Source organism: Maniola hyperantus, chromosome 12 (genome assembly GCF_902806685.2).
Source record: "Maniola hyperantus chromosome 12, iAphHyp1.2, whole genome shotgun sequence".
NCBI classification, from domain to species: Eukaryota; Metazoa; Arthropoda; class Insecta; order Lepidoptera; family Nymphalidae; genus Maniola; species Maniola hyperantus.
The window spans coordinates 4,826,803-4,839,838 of NC_048547.1; the positions used below are offsets into that span (position 1 = coordinate 4,826,803).

The 13,036-nt window shown below is 37.1% G+C and overlaps 1 protein-coding gene across 1 annotated transcript; it reads left to right on the forward strand.

The window, feature by feature from the left end:
• Nucleotides 1-3,212: 3,212 nt before the first annotated feature.
• LOC117986787 (uncharacterized) lies at nt 3,213-5,375 on the forward strand. The gene is made up of 2 exons (XM_034973648.2): nt 3,213-3,373; nt 4,464-5,375. The coding sequence occupies exons 1-2, from the start codon at nt 3,343-3,345 to the stop codon at nt 5,063-5,065; spliced, it is 633 nt and encodes a 210-aa protein (XP_034829539.1). The 5' UTR covers nt 3,213-3,342; the 3' UTR covers nt 5,066-5,375.
• The last annotated feature ends 7,661 nt before the right edge of the window (nt 5,376-13,036 follow it).

The window sequence follows — 13,036 nt, forward strand, 5'->3', positions numbered from 1 at the left end:
GCCAACGTTATCTGGCTTGTAAGTTTATTTTACCACACACAGGTACTTACTTAAGTTTAAATAATAAATTTCAGATTTTATCAAGCACTTCCTAAAAACTGTCCATTATAGCACTCGGGTCAAAACACAGCCTCCCCGGTTACAGGCTTTACAGTTCTCGGGGTGACATCTTTGTTCCTTTGATATTGGAGGGAACTTGGCGGCAGCGCAAAATGTAGACAATGTTTATCGTCTCTGCAACTTTGCCAGTGTTGCAAATACTTGGTTCCTGTATTCACGAGTTCTATTGATATTGAAGATTATTATTTTACACGACTTATGAAGAAAGACTTAGGTACTTGAGGAGAAGACTCTACGTTTATTTTAACGTTAAAATAGGCTACTTGACAATTTTTTTAAGTTGGTCTTAAATGGTTAATATTTGTCCTATTATATCAAAAAAATTAATACTATATTTTTTTGCGCCCTAAAAACCGTAAAACTTTAATTTAAAAAAATATTTTTCTTAGACAGGTGAAAACACTGTCGGCCATGTTTGGCCGACAGTGTTTTCACCAACACCAACAACAGTATAACCACAGGGTTATACTGTTGTTTACAACCACAGGGTTATACTGTTGTTTACAAATGCATGACGTCAGAGCACAGATAATCTATCGGCCAAACATGGCCGACAGTGTTTTCACCTGTCTAAGAAAAATATTTTTTTAAATTAAAGTTTTACGGTTTTTAGGGCGCAAAAAAATATAGTGTTAATTTTTTTGATATAATAGGACAAATATTAACCATTTAAGACCAACTTAAAAAAATTGTCAAGTAGCCTATTATCGTTTGCATAATTTGCGGTGTCCGAGCCTTGTCTATTTAAGTATGTACAAAATTAGGTGCTGAGGCACACCCACGCTCGCCCGCATCGGGCTAGCGCGGGGGCTGAGCGGGTGTGCGTCGCGTTCCCACCCTGATTACCATCTCGGCTTGTCGCGTAGGTACTAAGTATACTTAGATAGGAAATTGTTTAGGTTTCGTTCAGCGTGAGGAAGGAAGGGCGTGTTTTGAAGGATGTCGCAGCGGAAGATAGAGCTGCTTTCCTCTTCCGTTGTTGCGTACTGTTTGTATACGGCACATGGGATGTATTCAGGTCAGGTTCCCCGATATTTAGCACAATGCACTGCCTTTGCTAATGAATATGAGTATGACGAAAAGCATGTCAAATACTTATGTCCCGCCCCACCCAGTACTTAATCGATGGGAGCTCTGCACTTGAAATTGTAGACGAATTGTATTGGGTAACTTAGAAAAGTTAGAAGTGCGTGCTCGGGATCGAACCCCCGACCTCCGAATAGGAGGCGGACGTCTTAACCACTAGGCTATCACAGCTTGGTAAGAATTGCAATACAATAGTAGCTAGTTAAGTAAGCATCCATGTGATTAAGTGGTTAGATCGGTATATTTCAATTTAACGCAGGAGTTTGTGTGAATTGTTCATGAAATTGCATTTGGAGTGTGCTCGTGGATATTGAACCAAAGTGTCGAAGTCTTCAGTAATTGGAATGTGAGCAGTGACAGGCAAGTTAGACAGAAGTCAGAAACTGAACTATTGAGTTACTCGTAAGTATATCACGTGAAGCATAGTTTACAAGACATAAAACTTTTTAATTTTTTTTTTTAATTTCGTGGCGGCCATTTTGAACTTTTTATTAGGTACTTGTTGTTATAGCGGCTATAAAAAATTACACATTCGTTAGAGTAATAATATAGTAGTTAAAGGAGTAGGTATAGAAAACTACATACAGTACGCGGCTAAAAGTAATGTACATCCTTGCCTTTAAGAATGACATTTCGGCTTTGTAGAGCGTTGTCTCTGTCACTCGTTCCTGTTTGACGTTTTGTCGGTCTTAACGACAGGGACAACGCTCTACCAATCTGCTATCTAAAGGTCAATGTACATTACTTTCGGCCGCGTACTGTACTCCTTTAACTACTATATTATTAGAAAGGTCAAGGATCATGTTTTATTCACGCACTAGATCTCTACCTACTTATCACGTTAGGCTATATAATAGATCTATAATAGTAGATATACTTACGTCATAGCTATCTTCGAATTGTTTACTTACCTACGGTTATAAATTACGATTTTATGTTGACCTTTCACCTATATCTTTACTACTAGTAATAAAGATAGGTAAAGGTGAAAGGTCAACTTAGGAAAGGTACGACTAGTCGATCCCGCGTCAAGCCATGTATAATTTTTAATTATAAGAGGTGGTCAATTACCTATTATATAGGTATTAATATAGATTAGATGATGATGATAATGATTTGAACGAGATATATAGATATCTCGTTCAAATCATTATCATCATCATCATCAACCCATTGCTTGCCCACTTCTGAGCACTGGTCCCCTTTCAGAATGAGAAGGGTTTTGGCGCGTCAAGCCATGTATAATTTTTAATTATAAGAGGTGGTCAATTACCTATATTTTATGTGTCTATCTATATATCTCGTTCAAATCATTATCATCATCATCATCAACCCATTGCTTGCCCACTTCTGAGCACTGGTCCCCTTTCAGAATGAGAAGGGGTTTGGCCATAGTCCACAACGCTGGCCAAGTGTGCGTCGGCAGACTTCACACATATTTGCGACCATTATGGAGAACTCTCAGGCGTGCAGGTTTTCTCACCATGCTTTCCTTCACCTTTGAAGTATATAATTGCTTAAAAGTCAGCAGTGCGTGTCCGGGATAGAATCCCCGACCCCCCGTATATATGGCTGACGTCTTAAACCACCAGGCTATCACCGCAGATTTGTTCAAATAACGCCTAAATTTCTAAATAATTTTCAATACTTACATATCAAAAACTAGCTTATACTCGCGACTTCTTCCGCGTGGACTATACAAATTTCGAACCCCTATTTCACCCCTTTAGGGGTTGAATTTTCAAAAATCCTTAGCGGATGCCTACATCATAATAGCTATCTGCATGCCAAATTTCAGCCCGATCCGTTCAGTAGTTTGAGCTGTGCGTTGATAGATCAGTCAGTCAGTCAGTCAATCAGTCACCTTTTCCTTTTATATATTTAGATTGACCCCCAACAAACACACATACATCGAGATTAGTAGGTACCTACCGTAACTACCGTTTATATACATATTTTGTATCAGTAGTTTACTACCCAAGATAATATTAACGACATCACCCCATGTGCTCGTCATGTGCATCTATCGCAGCACACAGCGTTTGCATATTTTGCAAAAATAATTGATAACAAATCAGTTCTATATAAAGTGATAGTTTATTAAGAGCCATTCTCTAGTGCATTTGGACTGGGCACATGGCAAACATAGAACATAAGAAGAATAAAAGTAAGTACTTACTTAATATTCTAAGAATATAAATATTAGTTATGAATTTAATCGTAGGTAGTGAGAGAGCTAACTGCTTCAAGGCTTGAAGTTCGAGCTTCGTATTCATAAGCGAATCATAAGCTGCCATTCATTGTAATACACGAGACTGCTTGAGTAGTTGACTACGACTGCTGAAGCGATCCGCACATACGTTGAGTAACAATCAACTGCTCAATCTGCTCATGTGTTTGGTCTATATGGTCTTATAGTTGAAGGGATGGGTTGAATAGATAGGCGTGATAGCGGTTGTAAAAGGTAAACATTAAGTTAACACTAGCATATTTACTTAATTTAATGAATAGTTTGTTAATTTTATAGATTATCCACGCCTAAAATAAACTTCCATTAAATTTAACAACATTTACTTAGTAGGTACGTCTGTTTATATAAATTATGCAAATATTATGCGCATAAACTCCCAGTCAGCGTTTTATGAAAATGTTCATATTTTTACTGAAAACAGTTTTGGAAGGGTATTTTGTAATTCTGTATGAAAACATAATATTAGGTACTAGATGATGCGATTTGATGATGTGAATAATCGATTTTCTGACATAAAAAGTAGCCTATACGGGATTCAAGCTATCCTGTACCTACCAAATAGATGATGTACGACCACCCACGGTACTTTAGGTACCGTATTCTAAAGTAAAAAGTAGCCTATGTTCGTCCCCGTAATGCAAGCAAGCAATACTTATCTCTTTACCAAAATTCGTCAAAATCGGTTAAACGGATGGGCCGTGCAAATCTGGCAGACAGACATTCATACTTATCGTATTTCTAATATAGCATGGCCATCCATGCTATTATATATTACATATTATTTTACTTAGGTTCACTAGCGTACCGTTTATCTATGTAGTTTCTACTCTGTTACCTAAAACAGGAACTTAGGTAAAGTTACCTAGTAAAGCCGCGACAGATATTATATATAATGGAAATCACTCACGACTGTCTAAACGCTAAAAAGTTACCTAACTTTTTAATTAAAGAACATAATATATAATTAATTATATATATATTTACATATTATATACTATTTTTTTAGGCCGAAGTATGCCGTCGTCGCATATAAACTTAATTTGTGCGATTCTGGTCAGTTCCGTATTATGTTGCCTGGCTGGAGACATCACAATCCATTCCGAAGACGATGAATGTGTATCAATTACGTCGTGTTCGTCCTGCCTAAACAAAAATGAGTGCACATGGTGCGTAGCCAAAAGCCTGTGCACCAAACAACGTTGTGGAAACGACAACGTCATATATCCCGAACAGGTGCCAGCCCTTTTGTCCGGACCAGATTTTTGTCCTCGAATTACTGGGTCCGAAGTAATGACATACAAAAGTGGTAAGAGAGAAATTTTAACTGTCAAGTTAGCGGAAATATACCTTTACATGGCATTTACTCCATGGAAATGCAATATACAGTTAAATGATAAAAATTTCATTGTACCGGCAATATTAGTTGGGGAATCCGTGTACTGCGAATCGTTTGAAATGAGAAATGACTCTGAGAAACCGTATATCGAAGGCACTGTGAAGGTGTTGTGGAATTACAATAAGGCTTTCGATGGATCGCTCTCTTTCAAAGTTTGCCGATGTGACTTGGAGCCGAATTGTATAGCTTGTAACAAAAAGGTGGAAAAATAGCGGATCAGAAGCAGGTAACGATATAAATCCGTGTATTGTGAATAAGGTTTAGCTTTGGTAACGTTTGGGAAATTGTAAAGGAATCTAATCTGAACTTTGCATCAATCTTACTTCAACTATTGACAAAAAGTTTAATGTTATTGTTACTTTTGCTATGATTAGTACTTCTGATGATTAGTTTATATTATAGGTAGAGAAAGTACTTGCTGTTTTTTACCATGAGATAGAGGGCATGAAGTTGCGGATGATGATGATTCTATACTTTCTATGAAAGTATAGAATCCCAGAATAAATGAGTGTACTATAAGAAGTTGTAGTTTTATTGAGTAATGTGCTGGTACTTTTGATGACCTAAGTAGGTACTTGAAACCACAAAATACCCACACTTTAGGTGATTGCGCGGGGTTTTCCAATGCGGGATTGGAGAAGACTACGTCCCTGCCCTCGCTACATCAATCCCTATAAGGGTATATAAAACCGTATTCAAATCGGTTCATTCGTTTAAGGATGCGGCCTCAAAGTACAGAAATCATATAATTATTGCTTTAACTTGAAAGACGTAATTTAGCGTGATCAATAGAGATTTCGTGCATCATTTGCTTTATGAAAATATTAACGACATGTCTATTGGAAGGCTACCAAAAATGCCCAGTAATAGTATTTCTGATGTAAATATAAAATTCAATAGCTAATCCCCGCATCGTGTCGACAGCGCTCATGTTTCTTTCAGGTCGTATTATAAAGTGATTGAAGTTTAAACTTTAAACTCGTGATGTACGTAAGTACCTATCAATACTGGCATAAAGGAAAATTGAAAAATGATTGCATTTCACTTGCTGTCGAACCACAATGGGGGTTTGATACCCGTGGCTTTGTTGCCGTGCATTCAGTATCTAGCAACGGAGATACCGTTCTTTTTAGGGTTCCGTACCCGAAGGGTGCCAACGGGACCATATTCGTCTGTCATATCCATCCTTCCGTCCGTCTGTCTGTCAGCGGGCTGTATCTCATGAACCGTAATAGAAATCGAAATTTTCACAGGATGTGTCTATTGGCGCTAAAACAAATAATAAAAATTAGAACATGGCCGCCATGAACATTAAAAAAATAATCTTGTACGATGGTACAGAACCACTGTAGTATATATATGATACCTTCAAAAATAGAGGGAGTTTGTATAATTAATAAACTTTGACTTTCTTCTCGAAAAATGAAATTCTTGCCAGATTTCGAAAAAGCCTTGTTCTGCGTGTAGAATAAAGTTAGTAGTTAATTTATAAAATAGAAACTTATAGATTTTTTACAAACCGGTGTCGCATTAAATGCCGTTTTTTAGTCTAAACTTTTAAGTCACTTAGTTCGAAAAAGCCTTATTACTACTTTGCTAATAGAGTCAGGAAAAAAGATTAAATTTTTAATGAAGCAACGTCGCTCACTTTGAGCCCAGTTTAATTTCATCTGAAAGCGGAAGCTGCCACAATATTCTGTGACATCACAAAGGAACACCGAGTAAATCCAGCTAATGTGCTATGTAATTGAATTTACAAAATCCGACACCTATTTTTTTGCGACTTTTGTTAGTCATTTTTCTGTTTGAATATCATTGACCTTATTTAAAATAGAGTTTATCGGTGCATCCAGATTGCACTTTGGTCAAGGTTTCTCAAAAAATTAGCCATTCATCATCATCATCATCATCATCATTAACAATCCCAACGCCGGCTCACTACTGAGTAAGTTGTTCGGCCCTAGACTCTGGCGCCTGTTTAACAACATTATTATGCCTCCTCATTTCTAATTCGAACCGCTAAGATTTGGAACACCCTCCCAGCATCAGTTTTCCTCTCCAATTATAATATGGGTACCTTCAAGTCAAGAGTGAATAGGCATCTTCTAGGCAGCGCGCTCCATCTTAGGCTGCATGATCACTTGCCACCAGGTCTGTTTGCAGCCAAGCGCTAGTCTATAAATAAAAATAAAATTAACGTATTAAAGTGTGTAACAGATATTATGTAGACACTGATATAAATTTCCAACTCAGCCAATTAGTCGGTGGATTTTAGAGTTATAAGTGGGTAAACAAAGGATAACCTGTATAATACGACGGGAGTGGAATGGCATAGCGCGCGAGACTTGAGCCGCTCGCGCCTGCTCGGATTCTGGCATGCATAACTCTGTAGGTACGTACTGAAGAATTTATTCGGAAGTTTCATGTAGTTAGAATAGTTAGGCAGGTCCTACATTTCTTGCTCCATTGTTAAACAAGATTCAGGATTTCCTTTTGAGTGTTCCTAAATCGAAAGTAAAAACCGGAAAACTTATGGGATTACCTCGGTATTTTTATGTTTGTCTGTCGGTCAAAGATGTTTCATTCAAAACTACTTATTGTAAGTAAATATTAAAGCTGAAAAAATAAATCAAAAGCTATATATAGAGCTTTGTTAGGCACAGTTTAAATACTTTCGAATTGCAAACGAAATGGCTCGTCTCGTTCCGTTTGCTTGATTCAAATAAATAAAAATTAACTGTTATCCATATCCATACTTATTATTTACCTACATATTTATAATATTATAAAATGTGAAAATGTCGGTCGGTCTATTTATCTGTTATATATTCGGCTCAGTCGCTGAACTGATCTTGACGAAGTTTGCCATATTTTGTTAGAGATAGCTTGCATGCTAGTGACGGACTTGGAGTACTTTTTACCCAAGAAAATAAAAAGGTAAAAATATTCCCACAAGATTTGTAAGAAACTAGATCCACGTAGACGAAAGTTACGGGTTTCAGCTAGTAATGTTATAAATGTAAAGATTACAAACTGCCTCATAAGCTCATAAGTGAAAAAGGGGATTAACATAGAGATTAATGCAAAATTTCAACTCACCCAGTAATGTTTAGGGGTGGCTTAGTGTTTTAGGGGTGAACAAAGCTGCATACTATACAGTTAAAATTGGTTATGGTTTGGGAAGCTTGAGGCGTCTGCTCGGATTTCCGTATGCATAACTATCTACGTGAGGAGAATTTATTCTGAAATTACGTTGTGAAGAGCATTCTTGTTCGGTACTAGAAGGAAATTTTGGGGGATTCTATTTTCGGGACTTTAAAATAGAAGACAAAAGAAGGCAGCATTGCCCAAATACATTTTTAATCAAATTTGAGGAAATAGTTATTAAGTTTTGGTGGATTTAGAGTTCCGGTTGGTACGGTGTCCGAAGAAGCGATATTATGGCCCTAACAATAAAGTTATCTCTTCTATTAAAGAAAAACGTTAAGTACCTCTTCTATTAGCCTACTTAGGTACATCTTTTGCAATTGCCACTTTACCATCAAGTGTTATGACTGCATACAGGATTAACTTGTAGTCAAGTAAAAAAAACACTTTCCCTACACAGTTGTCCGACTCTAGATAAGTATAGCTCTCCACAGTCGCAGTTATATTCCAATCTTCCACTAATCAAACTTTCTAAGCACTACTTAAGTCAAATTATTTATTCTAACTAGATAGCATTGTATACTTTTTGATTGTCAATTATTGGATTTGATGTAGGCAATGGCGATAATTACTTAATTAGGTAAACTTAAAACTAAAGCTACGTGGGATCCAAATGCGCGGTCTGAGAAGAACTTTTACGCATCGTTTATCCGATTGAGTTGAAATTTTGTACAGTTATTGTTGGCACTTGCGTGAGAGTTTCAGACATTTCCATTAACTCACAGGTGGCATGCGAGTGGCATTGCAATGCATGCCAGGTGTCTTCACTAGTAGTTAACCTATTAATTACCTATAAGTATTGGCAACCCGTCAAGTTTTGTAATTAGGTATCTAGCAGGCTCTACACTATACCCAACCTAATTTTCTTTATTCTTGCCAAGTCTGAGACTTGGCGTCCATTTGGCTATTATCGCATAAGAGCTTGCGCGTACCACGGAAAATTTCCGTACGTTCTTTTCTCGCAAAATCTGTGAACTATAGAACTACATAGAAGTGCGCGCAATGCGAAATTAATTCCGCACCGGATTTTAATAGATTAAAATTCGCAGATTTAAAAAAGCACCGCAACTCACCGCACCGCGGTGCGCGCTAGCTCTAAGCGTTCGATTCTGTTCAGCAGCTAAACTTTTTATTGAGATGCTTGGGTTTGAACAAAAGCATTTGAGCATTACATAAATTATCTGCCGTAGAGCACTTATGTTATACCCAGACTTAACACAAATCCTACTAAGTAATAAGTACATCAATGCAAAAGTGTGTTTGTTTATTAGTTTCTCCTTCAATCACGCAGCAACGGAATAACGGATTGATGTTTTTTTGCTGGCTATAATACTTAACTTGGAGAGTGATATAGGCTATTTATTGTTTCGGAAAATCAAACAGTTTCCAGGGGTTTTATACCTAAATCCATGCGGACGAGGTCGCGTACATCTTCTAGTATCTTCAATCGGCGGAGTTAGCGCCTGTACTAATAATAATTAATTACCTTAACTTCCCTCTTTCTTGCCAAGTTTGATTATAACCTCTCTGATTGGATTTCAACGACTCTATTCTGATGGTTGTTTAAGCCGACAATTTATTTTGGTTCGTGGATTTAAACAAAATGTTCTCAAACTAAATAACAAAATATTTATTTTAAGGTTTAGGGCAACGATTGAAATCCGAGAGATTGTAGAATGTCCACTGGTCAATGCCATCATCATCATCAGCTCACTACTGAGCACGGGGATCTGCCCAGAATGAGAAAAGTTGAGGCCATACCGCCATAGTCTACGACGCTGACATTCAGATTAGCAAAAAAATCAGCAAAGCATGCAGGTTTCCTGAGGGTGCTTTTCCTTCATAAAACAAAGTAGGTACCTAACTACAACCGACTAATTTTGAATATTGTTTTTTATAAGAAAGTGTATTATTATACGCGTATTTAAGTAGCATTTTGGTAACATAAGTAGGTATCCTTAAAGATAAATATGTCACGGGGAATTGAAACGGTAGGTACATAAGATTTGAACTCATCAATTTTGGACGGAATTTGTTCATCCGGCTTAAAGTATTGCGATTGCGAATGCTCTTTGCAACTCCATATCACAAGAAGTACTTATACAAAATCTTATCTTTATATCTACTTACCTACTTGATTTTAGCTGGTTTTATCATTGTCAACGTGAGCTATTTTATTATAATATGATAAAATTAAGCTTTCTTACTCACAAATCATAACTTATCTTTTTTGTTGTTCTAACAATTTATTGCACTCATTTTGATAACGTCATGACGTAAGTATAGGTAGTGTAATTAGAACGCTAGCAAAAACGAAGATAGGCGGTTATACCTACCTACTGATGATTATTATAAATAACCTAATCAAAATAAATAAATAAACATACTTAAAAAAGAAAAAGAAAGGCCTGTTGTGGAGACTTGGAGATACTATATTGGAGCATTTGAGAGAAAAACGATGGCAAAATAAAAGGGAATGGAAAAAGAAGGGGGAAGCCACTGTATGTTTGTAATTTCGAAATAACTACCTCATATTTGAACTGTACTATAAGTGAATCAAACGCTTTTAAAAATTTTGTCTGTCTGTCTATTTGAATGGGGTAATCTTCGGAACGGCTAAACCTTTTTTGACGGGACTTTCACAGACAGGTAGAGGATTAACCAAGGAGTAACATAGACTACTTTTTAACCAACTACCTATATACACCGAAATCTCCAAGATTTCTGAACCGATTTGTGTGATTCTTTTTAATCGATAGAGAAACTTTGCGACCTTCTCCCGTAAATTCGCATTCCAACTGCTCAATCCTGATGCTGTAAGAGACTACCAAAACTATTAGGTTTTTGAAACTGACGGTTATAAATTTGATATTGAATATTCCTACCATATAAAGACTTTGGAACTCGAGGACTCAAATCCTCAGCCCTGATGCTGTAAGGAATTGCATTCCTAAATCATGGTGATCCCACGGGATTTCAAAGAATCATGCGTTAAATGTTTTTAGGAAATTTGGTACTTAGTGAGTTATCTTGCATCCCGGGGACGGGCTACTACGGATGTGCTACTTTTGTCCTGGAAAATCAAAAGTTCCCACGGGATTTTTAAAAACCTAAATCCACGCGGGTGAAGCCGCAGGCATCAGCTAGTTAAGTAATATTAATGAATAAGTCGCAACCCCTATTATTATTATTGCTAAAGTGTGTTTGTTGGTTTGTTGTTTTATTGGTTTGTTTCTTTGTCCTTCAACCAGGTCGCAACGGAGCAACGGGTTGACGTGATTTTTTGCATGGGTATAGTTTTTTTTCCACTGGATTTTTAAAAACCTAAATCAACGCGGACGAAGTCGCGGGCATCAACTATGTAGTACTTAATAAATAGTAGGTAGGTACCTATGGTTCACGACAGGGAGATGGCAATCGGAGTATTCACACCCGCATGTCACCCGCGCTATCCCGCACCAGGTTAAATATTATTATATTTGAAGTTACAGGTATGTAATCGACATTTAGGTTAACTAGCTTAAAATAATAAAAACCTGGATAAGTTAGGTAGGTATTTTGGATGCCGTACCTTAAGGTGAGACTGAGGGAGTATAGGTGAGGCTTTTGCAGCGGGAAAATTTCTAATCTCTTGAAAATTTCAGAAATTTTACGCAGATGAAGTCGCGGGCAACTGCTAGTAAATAAATAAAATTAAATCCCTAATAGCTGTACGTTCGAGTCGCTAACATTGTTTTATTTTTAAATAAATACTGTGAAAAATGCGTAATTAGAACCTTTAGGCAGTGGTCCGACCGCCGGCGAGAAAACGACTAACTATCGGCGAATTTCTCTCTCAAGAAACGCACAATAAATGTACATTCCGTGTAAATAATAGAGATGCATATATCAAAAGTTGCTCTCTGACGGTTCACACTGCCGGAGACGACTCGCTTTACTAGTTTTGTCACTGAGCAACGAGCTTGCAAAATAAACTCGCTCAGCTATATTAGCTTGAACACGTGTAACGCGCGCGCAGGTTTGCACAGGAGTCAGGACTGAGCGACCGCGGGTGAATGGCGCGAGTAATCGCTCGTCGCACTTGCACACTCGCTATAGCCCGGCGACAAAACTATCGAAACTACACACTCGCTTTCCGCTGATCGCCAACTCGTTTATAGTATATAGTTCTACTCGTTTCTCGTTCATCGTCGGCGGTCGGACCACTGCCTAATTCTATGACTGTTAATAGCCAATAATAGCAGAGCTTATTCATATCAACGGTAATCAATCAAGAACAGGAGGATTAATACAACGATAAGCGTCATATCCACATAGAACGACAATGAAAACAGCTGATATTCATCACGGGATTTGAATGTTAATGTACTTTAATTAATTCTAATCATACTTGTGATTTTTTTTGCGTTTAAGCTATCGTGAGTGATATCCATATCCACACCTTTTTTATCAGTAGGATATACCTACCCATATTATAAATCACACTATATAAATGCGAAGTGTGTGTTTGTTGGTTTATTGGTTTGTTGGTTTCTCCTTCAATCACGTCGCAACGGATCAACGTGATTTTTTGCATGGGTATAGTTAAAGACCTGGAGAGTGACATAGGCTACTTTTTATCCTGGAAAATCAAAGAGTTCCCACGGGATTAACCCAGTTACCCAGAGAAACTTTCAGCTTGTATAAAATAATAAGATCTGGCATGCAGTGGCTCTCTCTCTATAAGTGAAGTTGCGATGTTTTAGTATCTAGTATTTAGTGTATTTAGTATCTAAAATCAACAAAATTACTGTGTTGTGAGTTGTTACTATGTAATGTATGTATTATTTAAAGAGCATATTGTAATTTACTTGATCAAGATCTTATGATAGTTTTATTTTTCATAAACTAGACAAAAGAATTGTTCTGTTTTCTATATGAACGTTTTCCATGTCAAAAAGTAGGTATCTACCTACATAATGAGTATCATTATATAC